Genomic DNA, 25,702 nt, shown 5'->3' with positions numbered 1-25,702 from the left:
TGAGCTAAAGCCTTGCACTTAATTCTGGGCTGCATTTACAGAGGGACAATTGCTGCTCCCAGAGAAGAAGCAAAGGGCTCAGATATTTAATGAGCTGTTACGTATACGTCTGGAAGGCAAAAAAGAGATCCAACGGGTAGACGTTACAGGCAAGCCGGTTAGAACTCGACAAGTTAAATCTCTTCAATTATAGCAATGTTTGCTTTGTCCAGTACTGAACTCTGTCACTGGGCATGCTTAACAGATCTGAAAAAAAATCCCTCTTAAGAGCACACTGGAAGGTATGTCAGCCCTGGACAGGAAAGAGATAAGTCTCAATCTAAGGGTCCTACAATTCTGCAGTAAATAATATCATAGGAATAGTTTCTCCATAATGAGATACATAGTCGTACACATCCATGCGATGGGGCAGTTTAACGAACATGAGCTTCAGGGAGAAACTAGACAGGAGAGGCGCCTATCCCTTACTCTGTAGCAGAGGGTGATTCTATCCTAGATTTGGATAAAAACTGACCAGTCAACAGACTTGAACTCAGAAAAAGGGCTGGAAAAAATAAAAAGACTCAAAGGCCAGAACTTTCAAGATCAAATCTAACGGGCAAAAGGAGCTATGTTGTAAATTACACATGGATAAGATAGGAGGACCGAACTTAATGGCAAGGGTTTTTTGGGCGATTTTTTGTTTTTACGTTTTTTAGATTTTTAATTGCCTACTCTGATAGGAAATTTAGGATTCTGGTTTTTCTATTCTGGGTAGGAAGGAGGAGAATGAAAAATCCCACCTCTGCCCCAGCCCGTGTTCACATGGGCAGCACAAAAGCTATAAAGAATTTCCATCTGGGGTGCCTGGGTGGCTCAGTCAATTAAGCGTCCAAATCTTGATTTCAGCTCAGGTCACAATCTCAGGGTCATGAGATCAAGCTCCAACATGTGGCTCCACACTCAGTGGGGAGTCGGCCTGAGATTCTGTCCCTCCCCCCTTAGCCCCTCCCCCCACTCACATGGCAACTCTCTCAAATAAATAAATCTTAAAAAAAAAAAAGAACTTCCATTCCAAAGCTCTCTACAGATGACAGCCTCCTTGACCAAATGCCACAGGGCTGGCAAAGATTTCTAAACAGATTAGTGAGAAGCTTCTGAGAATGTTAACTCAAAACCATTGTTTCTGAAATTTAGCTTGGGTCTCTTGGAGTAAAAAGCTGGTCTGTCAAAAAGAAAGGTATGGATATGAATATTGCAAGACTCTCTGGTCCAACTGCTGTAATACGGTACCAGTGTTTTCTGCAAAACTGTTATTACTATATTAGTGACACTGACTTAGAAGTCTGTGCATCTCTGTCATTTAAAAAGCTAATCATAGATGTAATGTATGGGGATTAACATAAGAATAAAAAAATAAATAAATGAAAAAAAAAAAAGCTAATCATAACATAATGTTAACATATGGAAATCAGGCTATTCTTGTTCTCTGGGCTCAAGAGTGCCCCAACTGACCACAGCATTTCCTTAGCCCCAGAAGGTTGTTCTTACAACCCTCCTGGCCACTTGTGCACTTCCTTCCTTAGAACCCTCTAAATAAAAACAAAAGCAGAGGGGGGAAAAAAAACGTGCAATTTACTACATCAAGTAAAAGCCAGGATCTGTTTAGTGAACGTATTCCCTGCAATTCACCGGTACGCCCTTTCTTAAGAAAATGACAATCAAAAGTAACTTCGATGCACCACCAATGTTTGCCACCAAGCCATTCCACGTGGTCCCATCACCCAGATCACATATGCATCTCCACTCCAGCACACTAACCATCTACCACACATACACCTGACAGTCAAGAAAAGACCTTCCTAAGAAAGCAAGTCACACGGCCACTAGCTTTATCCTCCCAATGAGGGCTGCCAGGAGTGAAACATACAAAGTCAGCCCACACACATTCACGCGGTCTCAAAGTATCTCCCCATCAAACACTTATTCATTAGAAAGGGGAAACTAGGGCACCTGGGTCGCTCGGTTGGTTAACCGTCTGCCTTTGGCTCAGGTCATGATCCCAGGGTCCTGGGATGGAGCCCTGCATCAGGCTCCCTGCTCCGCGGGAAGCCTGCTTCTCCCTCTCCCACTCCCCCTGCTTGTGTTCCCTCTCGCTGTGTCTCTCTCTGTCAAATAAATAAATAAAATCTTTTAAAAAGGGGAGGGGGAACTAGTCATTTTATTTTATTATTTTTTTATTTTTTAAAGATTTTATTTATTTATTTATTTAATTGACAGAGAGACAGAGAGACAGAGAGACAGCATGAGAGGGAACACAAGCAGGGGGAGTGGGAGAGGGAGAACCAGGCTTCTGGCCGAGCAGGGAGCCTGATGCGGGGCTCGATCCCAGGACCCTGGGATCATGACCTGAGCTGAAGGCAGTCGCTTAACCAACTGAGCCACCCAGGCGCCCGGAATTAGTCATTTTAACATAGAGAAGACTGGCAGATGCTACGTGTGTCACCACCAAGGAACCAAAGTTAAAATCATGACTAACAAACCAAGTCAACATCACGCACTTCCTGATCTGAGGCACTAAGAACCCAGCACTCCTCTGGTGTTTTTGCTAAACCTGAATTAATCATGATGTTAGATAATCTACAAAATAACCAGCCTGTAACCTTCAAAAAGACTTTTAGCTGTCGGAGCGCCTGGGTAGCTCAGTTGGTTAAGCATCTGACTTTTGATTTTGGCTCAGGTCATGATCTCTGGGTCCTGGGATCGAGCCGTGTGTTGGGCTCCACGCTCAGTGGGGAGTCCACTTGAGGATTCTCCCCCTTTCTCTGCCCCTCCCCCCACTTACATGTGCACATGCTTTCTCTCTCTAAAATAAATAAATTTTTAAAAAGAAAAAAGTGCTAGTGTTGAAAGAAAAAAAAGAAGAAAAGGGAAAGAAGTATGACACAATCTACAAAGGGGACATGGGACAAATGACAGCTAGATGTGTTCTTGGCCCCGAAAAGAGACAAGTGGAAAAACTTGAATGAAATCTGTAGATTGGATAATAATATTAAATCATTGTTAATATCCAGATTTTTACCAGAATGTTAACTGTCTGTACCTCCAGTTATAATAACAGAATGTCCTTGGTTTGAGTAAATACACAGTGAAATCCATAAAGTCATAGGAGCATCATGTATGTAATATGCTCCCAAATTTTCAAAAAAAAAAAAACTTATATATATGGATTTGTACACATACATATATGTGTGTGTGGGTGTGTTTGTGTATAGAGAGGAGAGAGAGAATATGATCAAGTAGGTATGGTAAAATGTAAAACATAAACATTAACATTTGGGGAAGGTGGGAAGCTTACATAGGGATTCCTCACAACATTTCTGTGACTTCCCCAAGTAAAAAGGTTTTCAAGATTAAAAAATAATAATAATGACCCAAGTGGGCCTGAGCTCTTCGAGGACAGAACTAGAGAAGGAGGAGGAATATAGTGCACGTCCATCCCATTTGCTCCCCCCATCCCCAACACCTGAGAAGCACTGGATTGTTCTGGGTTTCCCTGACAGCCACCGTGGAAGCCTGCAGTGAGCTCCCCTCGGGCACCACTATGTCTCCAAATCCCCAGAGCCAAACATAAGGCCTGCCATATACTACTGGCTCAAGAAATGGCCAATGAATGAATGAATGAACTGTAAGAAGTATCTGAAAGAAACTGTGGGCAGCGCCCATCATGGTGTTCCAGCTGCAAAGTCGGTAGGATTATGACCCTCTTGTATAAATGGCTGGGTGGGAATGAGGGGCAGGAGGCATCCAAATAAAAAGTAAGATATGGCTCTCCCAAGGGGGATTCTTTTTATTGAGGAGGAAGGGTAACTAGCATGTGCCCTAGAAGTGTCCTGAAATGGCCCTACTCTCTGGACTGGGTGAGGAAGGGCATACATTCCAGGTATGATGTGCACCAGCATCCAAGGTCTCTGTGGGATGCTGCATAAGCTATCTGATGCACCAAGATGAAAAGGAATGAAGACCAGGGAGGGGTGCCTGAGTGGCTCAGTCAGTTAAATGTCTGACTCTTGGTTTCAGCTCAGGTCGAGATCTCATGGGTTGTGGGATCGAGCCCCACGTCAAGCTCCACGCTCAGCGGGGAGGCTGCTTGAAGGGTCTCTGCCTCTGTCCCTCCCCCTACTCTCTCTCTCTCCCTCTCTCTCTCTTTCTCAAATAAATAAATAAAGCTAAAAAAAAAAAAAAGAAGACGACATGAAGACCAAGATTCCCCAAGATGGCATTAAAGACTGAAGCAACTCCATATTCAGTAAATACTTCATTATGAACACAATGCCTCATTACATTCTGTTCTTACCTCCCAAACCAACCAGTACTTGGTTTCTCAAATTCACACTGACTACACACATGAGGTATGAAATTGGAATCATTTTAATTACCAAAGTTCAAGAAAGCTCCAAAAAATGTTTAGCAGATGAAAAACGTGACTTTGCTTCAAAAATTTAGCTAATTCAAGAACATCCCAACAGATTGCTTTTCCAGAGACATTCAATTCTGAGTAGCAATGAAGGGGAAAAAAAAAAATACAATCCTCAGGCCACCGGAGTGTAAGTCTTAGGGGATGTTCCTATAATCCAAAATTGGGTTATAGAAAGTTGGGACCTACAAGAAATGTGCTTTCTTGAATGACCAAGATAACAATTTCACAATCATGAACAACCGTGTGATAATATTCCAGAAACAAATTAAACAAGGCAAACCATGGCACATAACAGAGGGCAGGACTCCAAACTGCAAACCTGATTTGCATATTAATGCAAATAAGGACTTTTTGCTTTAATGAGGAATACAATTTTCGTGGGATCTCTAGGTGAGATTGCCATGCTCACTTGTAGGGACTTGTTCACCAATTTATGTGAAAATGAGTTCATATGGCAAATCCAAAACATAATGGGGGTGGAAAAAAAACCCCTCCTAATCAATAAGTAATCAGCAGTGAGTCCACAAAGGAACTGGGGCAGGCCTGTACAGCTGTCTTCTCCATTTTACTTGCCACATATGGGGGGCCAAGGAGGTCCCCCTCAGAGTCCACGCCTCCCTCTAATTTAATAAGGACATGTGTGTGTGTAACTCACCCCCTGACTGTTAGTTGCCAGTTACTGGTTGGTTTGTCCCTAACACCCTTCAGCTTCCTATCTCCCAGTCCAAAGCTGTTCCACCTCTCCAGAATGGCGTGGGAGAACGTGGATGTATCATATCTCCTTCTAGGTACTCCCAGGGGGATGTTGTCTATATAACCCCAAAGGACATGGAGTAAAGACAACGTGCAAGAAAATTACCTGATAAGCCCTACCTCAAAACCAGGAGCCAGCTTCTATCCCTTCTGTATTCAGTATCCCTCCTGTCCCAGACATGATCTAGTCCTCAGGCTGCCAAAGGCATGGCTCTGTCAACGTCAGATGAAAATGCAAGGATCCATGGTGCCCTGACGCCTGACCTAAGGATTTTGTTAGGGATCCCTCTATGGAATTTGGCTAGAACCTCAGATCTACATGCAAATCAGTAAGAGGGTGTGGTATTCTTACCATTTCAACACTCTGAATCAATCAGTATCTCCCCTTGCACATACTCCTTCCTCCTCCATGAGAACCCATACTTATGATACCCCTGGACTGTCGTACCAGTGGGATGATAATGGTAGTTCAGTGAAAATCAAGTGATCATCTATTTTTGTCCAAAGCAGAAGCCAAGACACTGCACCAAAGGATAATAGGACGGCTTCCCGAAATGTGAGCCTTCACGCTGGTCATCAGTTCCTAGTGTGCTATTACCAATGAAAAATGCAGAAGCTTTCGCCTCTTGGTCCCCACCCAACTGGTTCTTCTTACCTTTGGTTCCATTGAAATGAAACTGTGGGTTCCTCTGCTCGAGAGAACTGACCTTTTAATCGTCCTGCTATGGTAGAAGTGGTAGTAGTCCTTCAGGGCTCCGATCTGCAAAGACAGGAGGGAAGCACAAGGGGAGTTAGTGGGACTTAAAGGGAGCCTTCTGTTTTCCTGTTTCATTAAAATAAGAACACAAAACCAAACCAAACCAAAAAAAAAGGTCCATAAATTATGCAGTTGCCTCTACGCTTAAATGTTACTTGAACCTTGGTGATCACTTTTCCAAAGAAGGACACGTGACATGAAATGGAGGGTCCTTGAGGCAGTGACTGTGGAACTGAAGATTATAATGGGGCAGCTTAGCCTCTCCATATCTCCCTTTTAATGTTTAATTTATATGCAGCATTTTAAGTAATTCTATATCCATTTATATCTAAATGTGGGAAAGAGAAAAAAAATCAAATAGCTAGCTGGTTATAAAAACACACTGCATTCTGTTTGCTCTGAGAAATGTACAATGAAGGACCTTGCTAGATTATTTATATCATCAATTTGAAACAAGTCCTGAGCAGTTGGTCATTCACAAAGAAAACACTACTTAGTTTCCTGACTTAAGTCGGCAGTATAACTACATGGCAGTTATGTATTTATCACAAAGTAAAAGTGGGACGGCGGTGTCTGCAACGAGGCGAAGATCACATATCCTACCTATCAACTAAGCATCCTGTGTAAAAGGAGTTCAATCCACTGTCTTCACGGCCACCTCTTTTAACAGACTCATCTTCTCATCTGTGCACCCCTCTCTTGCGTTGAAAGCAGTTAGGTCTGTTTAGGATAGCTTTGAAAATATGTCACTGGCACTTCCGGAAAACAAACAAAATCCCAGATAATCATACTGTCTCAGCAGATTATCAGATGTGGGTCACATGCATGGAAATTGAACAATACACCAAGTGGAGACAGAAGAGCCTGGTTCTCGCTCCGGCTGACACTGTTCAGAAGTGGCTTCTGGGCTAAATCCCACATGTTTCCATTTCCATTCCTATAATGTGGGGTGTTGGGTTATTTAACTTTTAAATTCTTTTCCCCCCCCAAATTCCATCAAATTCCCTTCTTTGACATGGACTTTTTTTTTTTTTTTTTTTTTTTTTTTCACAAATACATCAAATGGACTTTTTTTCCAGAACACCATGGCTCTTCCCTAAAACAATGACCATCAAAAGGATTTTTTCCAATTGGGACAATTCAAAAGTTGGCTTTCTTAATTAAAAAAAAAAAAAAGTCATTGGCCCATTTTCATTTTCCAGATAAAAGGTTTATTTTTTTAGTTCTCTTCTTTCCATCAATTTTCAATCATCATCCCACACCTCCAATGACAATGATCAACCCAAATACTGTGCCACTGAAAAGTGACCCCCCTCACTGGGACTTTACACTCTATATGAATGTCTCTAATCATCATTAGATCTGACAATCGGAAGTCACACGTTTTTAACTCAAGTGGAAATTGCCCAGATGTACACAGAAAAGATCGGGAACTCCGAGACAGCAGCAAACAATGAGGAAGAGGACACAGATGCTAGGCTCAGGGTCCAAAAGGGCTTCAAGGAGGGATTTACAGGACAATTTTAAGATTCCAGAGGACTAAGGGTAGAACTCACAATAGGCTGCGTAATCCTTTATAAGAAAATCTTAAAATCCCAAGGAGCTTAAAGCTGTAGCTTTTGTCAAGAGTGCTCCTTGGGTAAACACAGTAGTTTTTGTGGAAAGGGACATAAAATCTTTGGGGAAGAACTTTATACAGAACCTATTACCAGCGTGAAAAAGGTCCGTGAGTTTCAGACCATGTCCACATAACTATAATGGAACCTCTCCGATTATAGGAAATAACTGAATTCAACTGGGCCATTAAACTCAAATGTGGATGAAATATGCCCTGGAGATATAATTCTGATCCTTTGTGGCCTCTTTGGTAAAGACTCAAATCCTGGACTTATGTAGCATGTACGAAGGTGGAAAACAGAACCCTTGGCCTGACTTAGCATGCTTTGGGATGTTGGATACATCACTTAAGTATTTTGGGCCTTGGTTCCTTAACTGTAAAATAAGGACACAGAGACTGGGTGTCAGAGTCAAATGGGGGATAAAAATGTGTATGGGTGAATGTGGTTACAAGGACTGAACATAGTAACAGGTGCATTGCCTGGTCAAGTCCTTGCCGGGCACAGAGTGTCAGATTACTGGTTTCCCTTCTAAATTTAAATTTCAGTCCTACTTTCTCTCACCTCCTATCCTGCAATCCCTTACCTCCATCCCTTGGTCAGAATTTCTCTTGGTGTACCCTAGTATCACCTCTTAACTTCCCTCATCTTCACTGACCAAAGTCAGAAAGTCTGATGATACACTGTTGGGGAGGATGTATGCAAAAATGCGGCATACACAGCGTTGATAAAGAGCATTCCCTGGGACAACTGCTTTGAAAGCCATTTGGTAATATCAATAAAATTATAAACTGGACCTAACCTTTGACCCAGCTTTTCCACTTCTAAAAATTTATTGTACAGATACAGTCACTTCTGTATAAGAACAGGTGTTAGAGGAATTTTGTAAAGCAGAATCATTCAAACAACTAGCTATAATCAGTAGGCGTTTGGTTCTATATGAACTAAAATAAATTATCTCAAAGGAGAGGAAGGGAGGGAGGGGGGAAGGAAGGGGAGAGAGAAAGAGAGAGGAGGAGGAAGGGAGAAAATACGACCCCATTTTTGTAGGTGAACAAAGAAAGAATCCGTATTACATATATGCTTATATGCATAGACATTTCAGGAAGAATACTTGAACTACAAAGAGAGCCTTTCTTTTCATTGTTTATGTGTATGTATTATTTTTTAAATTAAAAAAACTAATTAAAAATGAAAGAAATAACAACTAAATGAACTAGCATGTGCACACAAATCCCACATACTCTTCCGGGGGCAAATCTGCTTCCCAAAGTCCGTGCACCTGCTACAGGGCCACCTGTCTCCAGGCCATGAAATCTCTCTAGCAGGAAGCTCTACTTTATCTCCTCCTTACAGGGATACTGTTTCTTCTATAGAGTTGGGGAATGGTGTTCTGTGACTGACTGATGTCTCATTGACTAAATGTCTACCATGTGCCAGGCATCTCACAGCTCTTCTGGTTATCATATTTAACTTAATTCCCCCAGGAACCCTGGAAGATAAGTATCATTACCTCCACTTTGATAAATGAAGTTATTGAGGCTCAGGGAGTGCCCACACGTACACAGCTAGTATGGTGAGGGGGGGAAATGTAAATCCCTGCTGAATGGCTAGCTAGCATCTGAACTTAGGTTGCATGGTGCATCCTACAGGTGGGCTCGTTCCAGCATCCTTCCGGTGAGCTTTCCTGCACTGCAGAGCTAAAGAGCTCAACTCTCTGCAGCCAGGGTTCTGATGTGATTAAGGTTCTGCCAAACAAAGGCAGACTACAGCATCCTGGGCCGGGTTCTTAGAGGCCTTCATGTGCTTAGTGGCTGCGGTGGTAGAGGTCTTAATGCTGGCTGCTAGCTTTCTGCGCATTCGTTTTGCACATCCTGTTTTGTTGATAAATTGGCAAGAGATTATCAAAGAGCTATGGGGGCAACAGAGGGTAGCTTCCTCATTCCTCAGGTTTTTGCTGAGGACGAAGAAGCAACTCTTGGGAAGGCCCATGCTGTGATGTGGCGTTGGGGAATATTTCTGAAAGCTTTGCCTTCTCGAACGATTCTACAAGCTATTTAATAGTCTATACCGAATGCCTTCCAAAGTAGAACGACTAGTGGATTCTGCAGTAGGCTCCCTACTAAATCTAAAATTGGATAGCTCAAAACTTCTGAAAAAGTAGCTACACATTTACACAATCTTACACAACTTCGAGACCCTCCAAGTTAGGTATCTCCTGAGTCATGAACGGTTCTAGGCACCAGTGAGGCCCAGGTCCTGGGTGACTCACTGTGTTCTGACCACCTGTTAGATGAACACACTTGCTTCTAGTCTTCTCAGAGCCATATGCACCAGCCTCCTCTCTCAAATCTGTTTTCTACACCACAGCCAGAAAAAGGCCACAAAATGCAAATTTGGTCATACTCCTGCCTAAAATTTGTCGGGGCTTCCCTCTGCTCTGAAAAGGAAGAGTAATAGTTAACATTGAATATTACTTAATACTGTAGTTTATAACTATAATATAATATCATATTAACATCGATGCTATGCCAAGAACTCCCCTACAGGCTTTACCTAAGTCATTGAATGAAGACCATTATCCTCCTCTGACCCATGGCACCTGCAGAATCCGGCTCTCCGGGCTCACTTCAAATCACACAGACTCTCCATCCTTCAGAGTCTGGCCTGGAAGAGTTCCCTGACTCAGACCTGCTGTTCCCTTTACCTGCAGGACAAGCTTCTTCCCCGCCTCCGCCCTCTCCACCTGGCTTCCCTCTTCCTTGTCCTGTATGTGTCGCCTCAAGTAGGAAGTCTTCAAACCCCCCAGGCCAGGTGAGGTTCCACTGCCTCACAGAATCATTAAAACATAGGCCTGTGGTTATACTTCGATCAGTACAACGATCTGTTTAATGTCTGCGCCCCCACCTGCATGCCTGTATGTTCTGATGAGACAGAGACACATCTGTCGTGCTTACACTTTGTTTCCAGCTCCTACTATATGGCTCAACACGTAATAGGTTCTCAGCAAAGACTGTGGAGTGGCTGCTATGAACATCAGAATCCTCGAGCTGCTAAAATTGCATACGTTAGACCTACGGAGGATTCAAAATCTCTGGTGTGAGTATAACAGGACTATCCAATCAAGGTTAATTTCAGCAAAAATAGTTTAATTCCACTTTTACTGAAGTACCAAATCTGCCAGGGTTATGGTTCAGAAGGTTGTAGGCAGAGACATCGTTATTCTTTTCTTTCTTTCTTTTTTGCTACAACAGCTAAGGAGTAGCGTGAGTTAGTTCCATCATTCTACATCATTCAAACAAAATAATCTGTCACCTTGCAGAGTTATAGACATTTTAATATCTAAATATATATATTTAAAAGCATGTTTATGTCTCTTGTCTATTAATATGCATGTCCCTTATTGGTGAGAATTGTGTTTTTCATAGTCTTTCAACAGCACTGAGCATGCTGAGGGCATTTAATAGACATTAAGAAGAAAAATGTCATAACATGTTGAGAGCTATTCAGAAGAAAGACAGGGTATGAAAACAAAGCAGTAATATTATCTATAAGCAGACATTCCATCCAGCTCCTCCAGGGTAATGTAAAACAAAAGATGACTGTGTTTATATGTTACCCAATACCAACAAGGGCTAAAACAAGAAGCAATATGTAACTAACATAGGGAGGTTTTATAAATAAATCAGAAACCATAGGCATATACGAAGTATAAAATCAGTAGGAGAATAGCCACAGCTCAACCTTTCCCTTAATCCCACATAAAGGAAGGAGAGTAATTCTTTCCCTCTTGACCCTCTTAAGCTCCTTTTCTCTACAGTCATGCACAAAACACTCTTCCCTGCCTAGCAACACAACTCTATACAACACTAAGCCAATAAATTTCATCTTTTGCTCCCAATTCTATCAAGCATCTGTGCCTTTTCTTCCTTAGTGGTAGCCTCTCATCCTTGCACCCAGAATTTTCCTATTATGACCCTTTCTCAAACCAAACTCTTCTTAGAAAAGTTTTTTTAATGAACTCTTTTATACTAAGGTGTAAATGACTGGTGAGACTCAATGTCTTGGTTCTTCCAGGAACAACTGCATTTGATCAGAAATTCAAAACTTAAGCCAAATAAATGAGACCATTGTGTTTATAATTTCTAAAAACAATCACTGTCAGAAAACAATTATTGGAGGGTTTTTGCTTTTGGTTTTGTTTTTCTGCTAGTAAGAGGGAACCTTCCCTGTGTACCTAAATTCTTATGTCACAAGGGAGCTATTGACTTCTGAGCAGAGTTAGGAGCCAGAAGATTTATGTTTTGCAATGGCTTTGACCCCAATTAGGAGCAGTGTGGCCTTCCTGAATTCATTCACTACCAACAGTCTCACCAATGCTTGCGACTAAAATCCCCTCCAGTCTAATGACTCCAGGCATATAGGTGGCAAACTTTTTATACATAGTTCTATAGGGTGATGAACCATGTTGGGTTTTCCCAGGGCTGAGGTGTTTCCAGAGACACAGAACTTTTCAATACTTAAACTGGGGCAGTCCCCATCAAATTTGGTCACCCTGATTATGAAGCAGCAAGGTCAAAGGCCCTGTGGCCACCTCAATAAAACTTGTCTGCCTTGTTCTCCCTCCTGCCCTGTCCAATTTATACATTTATCCAAATTCTGAACTCCCTTTTGAAAAGCTATTTATCTCCACTCCAGAAATTTTTTTAAATGGGCAAAAATTTGAAAAGACATCTCACAAAAGAAGATATACAAACAGCCAATAAGCATGTAAAAAGATGCTCAAATGCAAATTAATATCATAAAAACACTGTACACACACCAAAATGGTTACAGTTCAAAGGATGGACAATACCAAGCTCTGATGAGATGGTGGAGAATTGGAGGTCTCACACATTGCTAGCAGGAGTATAAAATGGTTCAACATCTTTAAAAAATCGTTGGTAATTTCTTATGAAACACACATCCTCTTCATGACCCAGGCACTTCATTTCTAGGTATTTACTCAAAAAAAAGGAAACCCTATTTTGAAACAAAACTCATACACAAATGTTTACAGCACCTTTCTTAATAACAGTCCCACACTGGAAACAATGCAAATATCCATCAACAAGTAGATGGAAAAATAAACTGTGGTATATCCATACAGTGGAAGGAGCCGCAATAATAAGGAACAAACTACTGATAAAGGCGACAACATGGATGAATTTCAAAACATCATGCTGACGCAAAAGAACGCAGATGGTGTAGTTCCACTGATATGAAATCCTAGGACAGGTAATCTATGATGACAGAAGACACATCAGTGACAATCTGGGTGTGGAGTGGGGATTGACCTGGAAAACCTGGAGAAATTTGGAATGTTGGGAATATTCAGTATCTTTATTATAGTGGTAATTACATGGGTAACAAGTGCTTCCGTGACCTAGAACCAGCTCATCATAGGCTTACGAGATCCATTTTCATATCTTCCCAACAGCCTGTCCAATGACATCACACTGAGGACTTGAAATCAACAACGACGGAAGTATTAACATATCAAGAAAAATTGGCAAAGACTACAAATTAGGGCTTCTCTCCCTCCTGATGAGTCACTTGTTAGTATTTACCAGCCCACCCTGGGGTATAGAGATTGGTTAACACTCCTCCCACCTTCTACAAAAATGGCTGCATCTGGAGGTATGTAAATTAGACATTAATAACAGTGACTTGCAAAGTTATAAATTCCCCTCTACTGTCGTTCTGTAGAATGACACAGATTGGAAAACTTAAGAACCCAGTTACCTGGGGCTGGAATTTACCTTCCAGCTCACACCTCATCCCACCGCCTCAGGTGAGATGGGGAAGAACCAAGTCACCAAGGCCATTGTTCTTGCAGACCAACCTCTTCCAATTGCTGAATTCCATTAGCACTTACAGACACAGCAACCTGGATAAACTGCTTCTCCTTCATTTAAATGCTGACTGTGATGCCTCTTCTGTGCTTTCCCGAGAATATTAAAACCACTATAATAATTTGCCTTCTGTGTTCCAGACTCTATAACATTCAAAATAGAAGCAAAGAGAGATTGGCCATGACTGCTTTCAACCTTAGGGTCTCTGCACCTGATTTTCCTCTGCCTGAAATACTCTTCTAAATCTCTATGACTCACACCCTCTCTGCTTTCAGATCTTTGGTCAAATGTTCCCTTCTCAGGGAGGCTTTCAATGACCTCCCGCATACCATACCCCCCTTCCCTGATTTATTTTTCCCTGTAACACTTCTCACCATTTGACATATATTATTTTTATTTATCCCATTTATTATTGGTCTTCCCCCATTAGAATGTTAGCCCCATAAGGGCAGGGATTTTTATTTGACTCACTGATGGATTAGTCTTAGCTCCTCTTTATTTTTTTTTAAAGACTTTAATTATTTGAGAGAGAGTAAGAGAGAGAGAGCACACGCACAGAAGGAGAGTGAGAGGGAGAAACAGTGCCCCATCTTAGCTCCTCTTAACACTGCGAGGCTTACCCAACAAACGTGCAGAATGAATGAATGACCCCTGCCCAGGGGGGAAATCAACACAATCGTGAGCATGTCTCTGTGGGAGACCTTTGGCAAAGTTTCTTGCTCATTTCTTTATGACCCTTCCTGGGACATAACATTAACATATAAAGTAACATATGCTTTATGCTTACTAAATGTTGAATGAATAAAGTCACCACATGTAAACATGTCCGAAAATTAAGAATCTACCACCAACAACCACTTGTTCACCAAAGTCTGCCTTTATGTTTCTTAGTTCCCTCCCTTGTCCCTTCATAGTCAACGACCTCTTGGAATCACTGAACAAAAATGATATTTATAACAAGGCTGTTGAGTTCATTAAATATTAAATGAGAAGGCAAGTCAATGCAGATATCTGATGAACAGCTAATATTTACAGAGTACAGACTAAGTGCCAGGCATTACTGCACTGCATTCTCATCACACAACAGACTGAAGTAAGTATCATGATTTCCAAGTTACACGCAAGAAAGCAGAAGCTCACAAAATTTAAGAATTTGACTTAGGCCACACAGCTAGCAAAGGGTGAAGCTCAGGTGGATCCCAGGAAGCCTAACTCCAGAGCATATGTTCTTAACTACTCTAAGAGATGTTTAAAATAAAAGGTTTCTCGGGGTGCCTAGGTGGCTCAGTTGGTTAAGCGTCTGCCTTCGGCTTAGGTCATGATCTCGGGGTCCTGGGATCAAGCCCCACATCGGGCTCCCTGCTCAGCGGGGAGTCTGCTTCTCCCTCTCCCACTCCCCCTGCTTGTGTTCCCTCTCTCGCTGTCTCTTTCTGTGTCAAATAAATAAATAAAATCTTTAAAAAAATAAAAATAAAATAAAATAAAAGGTTTCTAAGGATGAATTTAAAACCACAGCTAACGAGGGGCGCCTGGGTGGCACAGTTGGTTAAGCCATGATTCTTGGGGTCCTGGGTTGGAGCCCTGAGTCGGGCTCCATGCTGAGCGTGGAGTCTGCTTGAGATTCTCTCTCCTTCCCCCTCTACCCCTCCTGCTCGTGCACACTCTCTTGCTACAATAAATTAAATCTTAAAAAATAAATAATAAATAAAACCACAGCTACTCAGAGATCTCAATTACCCAGAAGACTGTATCCCTAAGAGCTGTACAGAGAGGGGATGTTTTCTAGGGATAGTTCTATCTACTTTGAGCAGATGCAAAAGAAACTTACTTTAGTGTCTCCATGTGAGAAAGTATCTTTAAGGCATATCTTCGTAAGTTCAAAGGGCATTTCACGTTAAACAAGTAATATCTGGCCCCACACATCTTAGATACCATTGCACTGGGCCATGGAATGCTACAAAATAATATGAAGACTATCTTTTCTAGACTTTAGTCTCAATCAGTCGCTCATAGAATACTTCTGATTTCTTCCTAAGTTCCACTAAGTTCAGACTCAACATATGAGCTCTTTGGAGAGGTTTTCAGAAAAGGCATCAGAGTGTGTAAATTCAGAGCAAAAGCCCTATGATAACTTTTTCTTTAAATCAGGGTACTCAAGGAAAGATGTCTAATCTGTGTGATTTCAGAGCAATATTCTGACATATGTGGGCATGTGATGGGTTGAATAGTGACACACACACCCCCCCCCGAAATGTTCACATCCCAATTCCCAGAACCTATGACTACATCACCAGATATAGCAAAAGGGACTTCGCAGCTGTGATTGAGGAGTTTGAGATGGGGACATTATCCTGGATTATCTGGGTGGATCCAATGTAATCACAGGGGTCCTTATACGAGGAAGGCAGCAAAATCAGAGAAGATGTGATCGTGGAAGCTGAGGTCAGAGAGAGAGAGGTGGAAGCACAGACCAGAGATGCAGGGTGGGGGGTGGGGAGAAATAAAGAGAGGAAAAGAGAGAGAGAGAGAGATTTGAAAATGCTATGCTGCTAGTTCTGAAGGTGGAAGAAGGAACCACAAACCAGGGAATGTGGCCATCCACATCCTTCTCTGGAGGCTGGAAAAGGCAAGGAAATGAGTCTTCTCTAGACTCTCCAGAAGAAATACAACTCTGAGGACACCTTCATTTTAGGCTAGGACTTCCGGACACCAGAACTGTAAGATAATAAATTTGTGTTGTTGTAAGCCACTAAGTGGGTGGTTACTTGTTACAGCAACAACCGGAAACCACTAGAAGGTAGAACTAGTACCTCAGTAGACATCTGTGAGAAGCAAAGGAAACGAAACTGGACTATTCGTATTTGGAGCCAATTTATATTTCATTATTTTCAGGACCCTCTGGGTATTCGATGATCAATTTCCAAATAACTGTACCAATATAATAACAGTGTTGAGTATTGGCCCAGCACTCTGCTAAGCTCTGTATTAGCATTATCAAGTCTAATGCTCAAAAAAACCCCCGAAAACCAAGATTTTGCCCAGCAAAAGAGAACTAGCAAATGGCTTGTTTCTTCAAAGCCATCATGTAGTTAACACTACTAATAACCAAAGCTACCACTTACTGATGTTTTCCTACATTATCTCCAATCTTTCCAACAAAGGAAGAAGTATTTTAATTTTAGGGAGAAGGAAATGGAGTCCAAACATGAGAAAAGGTAAGTTACATGCCCAAATGAGAAAGTATCTGACTCCAAAACTCTAAGCTTTTCTATAGCACTTTGACTTCTGCTTAAAATGCATTCAAAGGGTTTTGGTTCACCATATGTGATCCAATGGGCACACTCAAATATTCCCACCCCCAACCCACCTCCTTGCCCTCACTAATATGAGGCCTCATTATTTCATTTTAAAGCTACCTGATCAGCAGGGTGTGGGAGAATCTAGGTCCCTGTAGTTCACATTAAAAGTGAGTCATCAAAAACATCCTACTTCAAATCCCAAGCAAGCAAGAAACAGATACAATTTCACCAAGGAAATGTAAGACAGAGAAAACAGAGTAAGCAATAACCTTTCCCAATTTCAAGTGAGAAATCTACAGTTTGCCCCACTATTCACATGGGACATGAGACTTGCCTCAAAGCAAATCACAGAATATCAGAATTGGAAAAAAAACTTTAGCAGGATTTTAATCTGACTCACCCCATTGGATGCAGAATCCATTCTTCAGATTGGTATACAGCACTGCATTTCCTGGGGTAGCCCATTTGTCAGAAACTTCTCCCAGATAATTAGCCTAAATCCACTTACTACTCCTGGTTCTAGCCTGTGGAGCCAACCCGGAAGAGTCAATCCCTCCCCTATGAGTCAGCCAGCCAACACATCCCTACTAGGTCTTCCCTGTTCTTGGCTGAACATCCCAGTTTTTCCTTTTTTTTTTTTTCTCATGCAACAAGTCTTCCCAAGTCTTGCTTTCCCTAGACAAGCCAACATGTATAATACCTCTCCAGAAAACTTGGAGCCCAGAACAGAACACATGTTAATTCCAGGTATGATGGAGCCAGGATGCAGTCTGTGACCCCATGACTTCTCTTGGTGATGTTCTTCTAATTGAAGAAGTAGCTTAAAATTGACCTGTTCGTAGCAGAATGAACTTGGCCAACTAAAGAGTCCTCAGAAACCCTTTTTAATGTGATTCTCCTCCAGTCTATATTTTTGATTTCTTAAGTGTCAGTGTCAATGTGAATATTAAATGTCATTTTCTATATTTTACTCTATACTTTTACAGCCTTCCTAGATATTAAGTATTTACTGAATGTGTATGATATGCCAAGCACTGATCCAAAGATGCTGCAGATAAAGCAAACAAAACAAACTCTCTACTAAAATGCAGAGAATTTTCTTTTTTAAAAAAAAGATTTTTATTTATTTATTTGACAGAGAGAGAGAAAGCACAAGCAGGGGGAGCAGCAGTGGGAGAGGGAGAAGCAGGCTCCCCGATGAGCAGGGGGCCTGATGTGGGGCTCGGTCCCAGGATCCTGGGATCATGACCTGAGCCAAAGGCAGATGCTTAATGGACTGAGCCACCCAGGTGTCCCTGCAGAGAACTTTCTGACTTGACGCTGACAACCCCACTGTGTCAAGTGCAAGTTTGAAAGTCATGTCTTCTGTACTCAATCACAATATTTCCCCCAAAGGAACTCAATTTTTCCTATTAGTATATTAGAGATAACGATTGGGTTCAGCATCCGACATAAACGCTATGTGTAACAGTTCTTCAAGAATGAGCTGTAAATGGCATTAGGCTTTTATGTTCTTCAGTCCCTTTTTGTCCAAAACGAATAATTCTGTCCTTCATGTAAAATAATCCTTGTATATTCCTCCAGATAAGAACATTCACTACTGCTATTTATAATCAGCTATTCTTCTACAAAGTTCTTAAAAACCCATCTGTAAGTAATTTCTGGAGAAACTAAAAGAAGTTATTGTTTAATATTTAAGCTATTCCACCTGCTTGTAAGACACACATCATACTCCCACAAAGGAAATCGTCCAAGAGAGGCCGAGGGAGAAGGAGCACACATAGCCCGCGTTTAGGTCTGTATTCTTTTCCTTACTGATCACCTTAGCAACTTGAAGCATTTCCACATATATGGAAACAAACAGAGAAGAGTACGTATTTTGATAGGTGGAAATGTTTCTGGAATTACTCCTGGAATGGTAAATCTTCTTTTTAGATTCAATGATTCTCAACAACTGTCATACATTAGAATTATATGGGCACTAAATAAAATACTCATGTTTGTCCCCCCCACACCCACCCCAGAGCTTCAAACTTAAGCATCTGAGTTAAGGCCAGGGTATCAATATTTAGGTGATTCTAATACAAACCAAGGTGAAGAACCACTGTTCTAACCCATCCATCTCATTCTGCAGAAATAAAACAATTTACTCTGAGTTTGGCAATCTCCATTCAGATATTCCTATCTAATTAATTAAGATACATTTAAATGAGAAAAATCTCTAATTTGACTTCAGTACTAGTGTAACTGGCATGCTTTGCTCTTTTATTCATTTCTTTAATTATTCCAAAGCCCTCCTCGCCTTCAAAAAAAATTGGAAAAATGAATTTAGTTTAACCAGATTTAGAAATCTGAATATTTTATCATATTGGTAAACAGAGGCTATTTTGAGCTTTACAGCATTTGAAATGACATATTTTACTCTTAAAAGGGAAGATTTTGGGTGTAAAGGCTGTGAGCATTCAAAATGTGTGATAGAGACGAAGTGTATTCAGGAAAGTTGATGGCTTTGTCATTCTCAACTAAAAAAAAAAAATAAAACACTTACTAGGAAGTGTCACGATCCCAGATTTCAAGACATACTACAAAGCTAAGTAATCAAAACAGTATGATGCTAGCTCAAAAACAGACACACAGATCAATGGAACAAAACAGAGAGTCCAGAAATAAACCCACAACTATATGGTCAATTAATCTATGATAAAGGAGGTAAGAACATACAAGGGGGAAAAGACAGTCTCTCTTCAACAAATGGTACTGGGAGAACTGGACAGCTACCTGCAAAAGAATGGAATTGGACCACTTTCTTACACCATACACAAAAATAAACTCAAAATGGATTAAAGACCTGAAGTCATAAAACTACTAAAAGAAATCATAGGCAGTTATCTCTTGGACATCGGCCTTAGCAACGTATTTCTGGATACAGACTCCTCAGGCAAAGGAAACAAAAACAAAAATAAACTATCGGGATTACATCAAAATAAAAAGCTTTTGCACAGTGAAGGAAACCCTCAACAAAACAAAAAAGCAACCTACTGAATTTGCAAAAGATAGATCTGATAAGGGGCTAACAGCCAAAATAAATAAAGGACTTATACAACTCAACACCAAAAAAAAAACCAAAACCAAACAATCCAATAAAAAAATGGGTAGAGGACCTGAATAGACATTCTTTCCAAAGAAGACATACAGATGGCCAAAAGACACATGGAAAGATGTTCATCATCACTCATCATCAAGGAAATGCAAATCAAAACCACCATGAGAGATCACCTCGCACCAGTCAGAATCAAAGACACAAAAAATAACAAGTGTTAGCGGGGATATGGAGAAAAGGGAAACTTTGTGCACTCTTGGTGGGAATGTAAATTGGTGCAATCACCATGGAAAATAGTATGGAGCTTCCTCAAAAAATTAAAAATTGTACCACCATATGATCCAGCAATTCCACTTCTGAGTATTTATCTGAAGGACACAAAGAAACTATCTTGAAAAGACAGATGCATCCCCATGTTCACTGCATCCTTATTTAAAATAGCCAAGATACGGAAGCAACCCAACTGATGGATGAATGGATAAAGATGTGCCATAAGAAAGAATAAGATCCTGCTACAACATGGATGGAACTAGAGGGTATTATGCAAAGTGAAATAAGAGAGACAGAGAAAGATACATACCATATGATTTCACTTATATGTGGAATCTAAAAAGCAAACAAACGAACTCTTAAATACAGAGAACAAATCGGCAGTGGCCAGAGGGGATATAGGTGGGGGATGTGTGACATAGATAAGGGGGATGAAGAGATACAAACTTCCAGTTACTAAAAAAAATTATTAGGAGGATAAGCTCCCCCATATCTTTGTAATGGCTGTTCACAGATGCTTTGTACATTTGTCCCCATCTTGGTCCTTCCTGGGGATTAACAGAGGTAGCCCTTGCAGGGTAGTGCCCCCCCAAACTGGACCCAGAACAGGCGATAAATGACCACAAGATACAACATAATGGCAGAGGAAAAGTAGGTGAGGTTTCCAGCCAGATGGGAAGTCCTGCATCTAGGCAGATGGGAGGTTGGGTCCTACTTTTATAGTTCATGAAGCTCTGCCACTCTGGGCAGGTACTGGCCAGTTGTATGAATTAAAGATGCCACAGGTAAACATCTATTAAAATAGAGAAAACGAGAAAAAATGCCAATACCAAGTGATAGTGAGGATGTGAGTAAATGGAAGGCTCATACATGGTTGCTGGGAATCCTTGAAAAACAGTTTGGCAACTTCTTGAAAGACTAAACATTCACTTACTAGATGACCCAGAAATCCCACTCCTAAATATTGTCCCCAAGGAAAACAAAAACTTATGTTTACACAAAAACTTGTACATGAATATTTGTAGTGGCTTTAGTCATAATCACCGACAACTAGGAATGACTCAATGTCTTACAACTGGAGGAGGAATAAACAAACTTGTACATCCATACAACAGAGTATTTTTCATCAATAAAAAGGACCAACCTACTGATTAATTAATCAGGGATGAATCTCAAACGCATTATAGCAAGGGAAAGAAGCCAGGCTCAAAAGGTTGCATACTGTATTATTCTATTTATATGACATTCTAGAAAAGGCAATACAGACCAGAAAATACATTAGCAGCTGCCAGGAGTTGGGGGTAACAGCAAGAGGCTGATTACAAAGAAGTACGACAAAAGTCTTCTGAGGTGACAAAATTGTTCTCTATTATGAAGAAGGTTACATGACTACATGCATTTGTCAGAACTTATAGGGCCGTATGTGAATTTTACTGTACGCGAGTGATATCTCAATGAACCTGATCCAATTTTTCTTTAAAATCCGTAAGGAAAAGCTCAGTCATCAAAGTGAGTTTACTGGAAAGGTGATGCAAATGAAAAAGCAAAAAGTTAAGAAGTTGCTTGGGTGAAAATACATTATCAAATTGACTTTCCTCAATTGAGAAGCTTCCCTAAAGCTATGGCAACTGTTTCAGTACTTGGAATTACACAATGCAAACAGCAACCCTGAGAATCACTCAGAAGATACAAAGCTTTATATCAAAGGAATGAAGTATTTCGACATTTCTTAGTAAAGTACTGCTTTCCACTAACATGGCAACCTCAGTCACAACAAAATATGACTGATTGTGCTAAATGAACTACGACTAGAAACTCTAAAAATATGGCTGGCAATTCTGAAACAAAGATGAGGACACATAAATGGCTCAGGGGCTCCTAAGTGCTGTTAACCTCACACTTAAAATAAGTGGTTTGAAAGTAAATAAAAATCTGTGACTCAGTGCTTTATTCACGCTATCTGTCCATGATATTCAAAAGCTACAAATTCACAATTTTGCATACACGGGCCATCTAGCCTTTCAATCACCTCAGGGCAAAATATTTCACACCATGTTCGTTCTCAGTTGAGAACATCCAGTTCTTCAGTAGATGCATGGGTCACAGGCAACAAAATTTGAACACTGGCTTAAGCAAAATACTACCAGGGTAGGTCTACTGCCTCTCACCTCCACACACATACTTGGCCCCAAAACATGTAAAAAGAATGCCGGTGTTTTGGATTATCTGTGTGTTTTAGCCCCACTGCCCACTTTAAGAATTTTACAACCTTATAAACAGGATAAATAATAACTCATTGGGCCACGTGTTTTTGTCTTGTTCCATGCCAGGTAACAATTAATTGCGTATATTCACATGCTGTTTCCATCTCTGAAGTGCTTCTCCATACATCGTTTAATATGAGTAATTAAGATAATATCATACCTCTTGGTAAAACTGGCCAGTTACTTCATAGTAAAATCAAAAATGTCTTTGTTTGGCCCATGAGGAGCTATCAGATCTGCCTCCTGTCTACCTTTCTAGCACCATTTCCTAACACCTCTTCCTCATTCACTGGCCTTCTACCTAGCCTCAGGATATTTGCACTTGCTATCCCATCTGCCTGGGATTCCCTTTTTTCCAATCTCCTATTGCCTAATCCTTTTCTTTTAGATCTTAGCTCCAACATCACTTCATCAGAAAAAGTCTTCTCTGAGCTCCCTACTAAGTGACTTTCCCAGTTACTCTCTCTCTGGTCAAGTTGTTTATTTCTTCACTAACTTTTAAAATATCGCAATATTGCCCACACCCATCATAGTGCTCGGCACACAGTGGGCCCAATAAGCACTTATAAAATGAATGAGTGAGTGACTGAATACTGTGAAATAAGAATTACTGTCCTGATTTTCCAAATAATAAAACTGAGGCCCAGCTAACTTCGGGGATTTACCCAACCTTTTGAGACAGAAACCAGATTTTTCTGACACCACGCTCAGTGCCATTTTCACTATCCTATACCAAACCTAAGTAGCCTAAAGAATATCATAATTGGTGCTGGGAGTCATATTTTCAATTTTCATTAAAGGTTCAACTCCAACCTGATTAACTTTAGGATTAATATCTTTATCTCAACAATTCCTGAGCCTGGCTAAAGTGCCAAGCCTTAATTTTTTTTCTTACCGTAAAACACCCATTGACCTTTATCTCAGCAGCCTGCTGGGTCTTAAATATATGTCAAATAAACCCAAAAAGAGAGTTTAAATAACCATTATGCCTACCAAGTAAATGTTTGTATCCATAAAATAGAAAGTTAGAAGGGATGTTTAAGAAAATGTACTCGGTGCAGTAGATTGAGTTTTAAGTTCTCTCTCTTCTATCATTCCTAAGTACTTACTGTTGACATAAAAGATAAACCCAATATAATGTTTTGCCGAGAGAATCATTGCAATGTTTACAGATTTTTGCAGGAACTGAAGACATACACTTATCTGGACAAATACCTCATAGATGGATAAATGAAGAAAAAGTGTATTTGATATATATTCACCTTCTCTCTGAGGCTACCATGGGACTGAAAATTAACCCATGAATTATTTTAATATTCCAAACACTGGATCCTGCCTGATTGCTACATTTGTATAGTTCAAACAGATGCAGGCAATTTAGAAGAACAGGGCTTCACGGTTTTCCTCCCTCTTAGTTCAAACATGCCAACATTCTGTAGCTAAGTTGTGAAATAGCTTTAAAGCCCCAATAAACTGAAGTGATAAAGACCCAGGGTGGAGAATGGTCTGGGAGGCCACAAGCATTTACTCCCATTTCAAATGTATCGTGTTAATTTCAATTCTTACCATGGCTGCAGTAGATATGCTGGTATGTCTCTATTCTGTTGTTTTTGTTACTGCATAACTTCCAGAGATCTATAAAAGGAACTTATATGCTCAATGCGATGGATGCAGCAACTCACCCCTCATTGCACAGTTTAACAAAATCCCATAATGAAGTCAGGATCAGCCAAGGAACTCGGGAGTTTAGCTGGCAGGCATGGGTAACAGCACCCCCATAACCTGGCCATATTCCTACTTGCAAAAGTGATTAATACACGTACCATTCCCCAAATGAGCCTTCTGACTTTACTCAGCAAAGGGTTCTCTGGTTCCAGGGACCCACCAAAATGTTCGTGCTTTAGCCATTAGATCAATCATTTCCCTTCCTACTCAACAGCCACAATGGTAAAATTGACATTTTGCTGTATCAACAGCAGGAAAAAATATCCAACATTTCCCTTCAAGGTAGTTTAATAAAAAGGGTTGAATAGTCAGATTTTCACAGAACTAGAGAAAAAGAATAGTGCCCCCCAAATCGGCTTATTTGTTCATACACCACATACCTATATATTCAAACTCCCTTAACAAAATTTTTCCATATGCCTATCTCCTAAAGACGCACAGCCCCTGAAAAATACAAACATTATTAGCAATCATCATTAAAGAAATGTGTAGACATCCTACAAAAGATCAAGATGACTAGAAAAGCTTCTCCACATTATTAAGGAACTCTCATGGGGTCACTTTTATAATTGGAGCTTGAAGATGCTAGAACTCAGGTCTACTGAATACCTGGTCCAGTGCTTTATCCATGCCTCTTCTTCTTGGGCCTCAGTTTCTTTCATCTTTATAAAGGGGGGGGGAGGTGACGCGAGGTGACACCATTGCCCACAACTCTACAACCCAACGGTTCTAACTAAGGGGCATTCACAGCTTAGGGGACATTATTAGGACCCCTCTCAAGCCAAAGAATGTTGGAAGTGGCGTTTCCTTCAAGAGAAACAAATTACCATTGATTAATACGCCCCCTATGTCCCCCCCTCACACTTTCTTCCCAACTACAAGGAATAACCACATACAATATGGTAATGTGGGGACAAAGGCAATGCCTTAGTGGAATGCTGGATCCAGCAAGATCCAAGCAATAAATTTTATGGAACCTTACCATCCTCTCTCATCACAAAGTCCTTTATGATAACACTCAAGTAAACCCATCTGGTTGAGTTAATAATTAGTTTAAATCTGTTACAAGTTAATGGTGCACAGACAAGTCATTCCGGGTACATCATGATACAGCGAATTTGTGATACAATTTACAGATAATATTTTGCACAGCCTTTCATTTTTCTCTATTTCCTACTCTGATTAGAAAACAAAGTCATTAAAAAACAAGCAGGACCTTCAAATAAGACATATATACCTATTGGCTGATTTCAAAGGAAAAAAAAAAAAAAACATTCTCAGGAATCCCATAGGGTTTCAGAAGGACCTCTCTCAAAGGCTGAGACAGATCCCAGGCCATTTCCATATTTTGAGCTTCCTGTTGTACTATAAGATAAAGAAATGCTAAAATGTGTAGCATATTTATTTAATACAAAAATACTATGCTATTCATCGGAGAGTTTCAGAATGTTCAATGCACACTCATTCGTAGTGTACTTACTATAAACAGTGTAGTAATGAGACAAGGGATGGAAGTTTTCAAACGGACATTGTATTTCAATTCAACCGGAGCACAAAACTGTATG

The 25,702-nt window shown here is 40.6% G+C and overlaps 1 protein-coding gene across 3 annotated transcripts in view; it reads right to left on the bottom strand.

The window, feature by feature from the left end:
* The window catches only part of PCSK5 (proprotein convertase subtilisin/kexin type 5), a 463,530-nt gene that overhangs the window by 417,869 nt on the left and 19,959 nt on the right, over positions 1 to 25,702 (bottom strand). For all 3 annotated transcript variants that reach the window (XM_044920816.1, XM_021689363.1, XM_021689364.2), the window contains exon 2: positions 5,868 to 5,972. In XM_044920816.1, coding sequence (XP_044776751.1) covers positions 5,868 to 5,972 — 105 coding nt within the window. The remainder of the gene's footprint in view (positions 1 to 5,867; positions 5,973 to 25,702) is intronic.

Source organism: Neomonachus schauinslandi, chromosome 13, assembly GCF_002201575.2.
Source record: "Neomonachus schauinslandi chromosome 13, ASM220157v2, whole genome shotgun sequence".
Taxonomy (NCBI): domain Eukaryota; kingdom Metazoa; phylum Chordata; class Mammalia; order Carnivora; family Phocidae; genus Neomonachus; species Neomonachus schauinslandi.
This window is presented reverse-complemented; position numbering and strand designations above follow the sequence as displayed.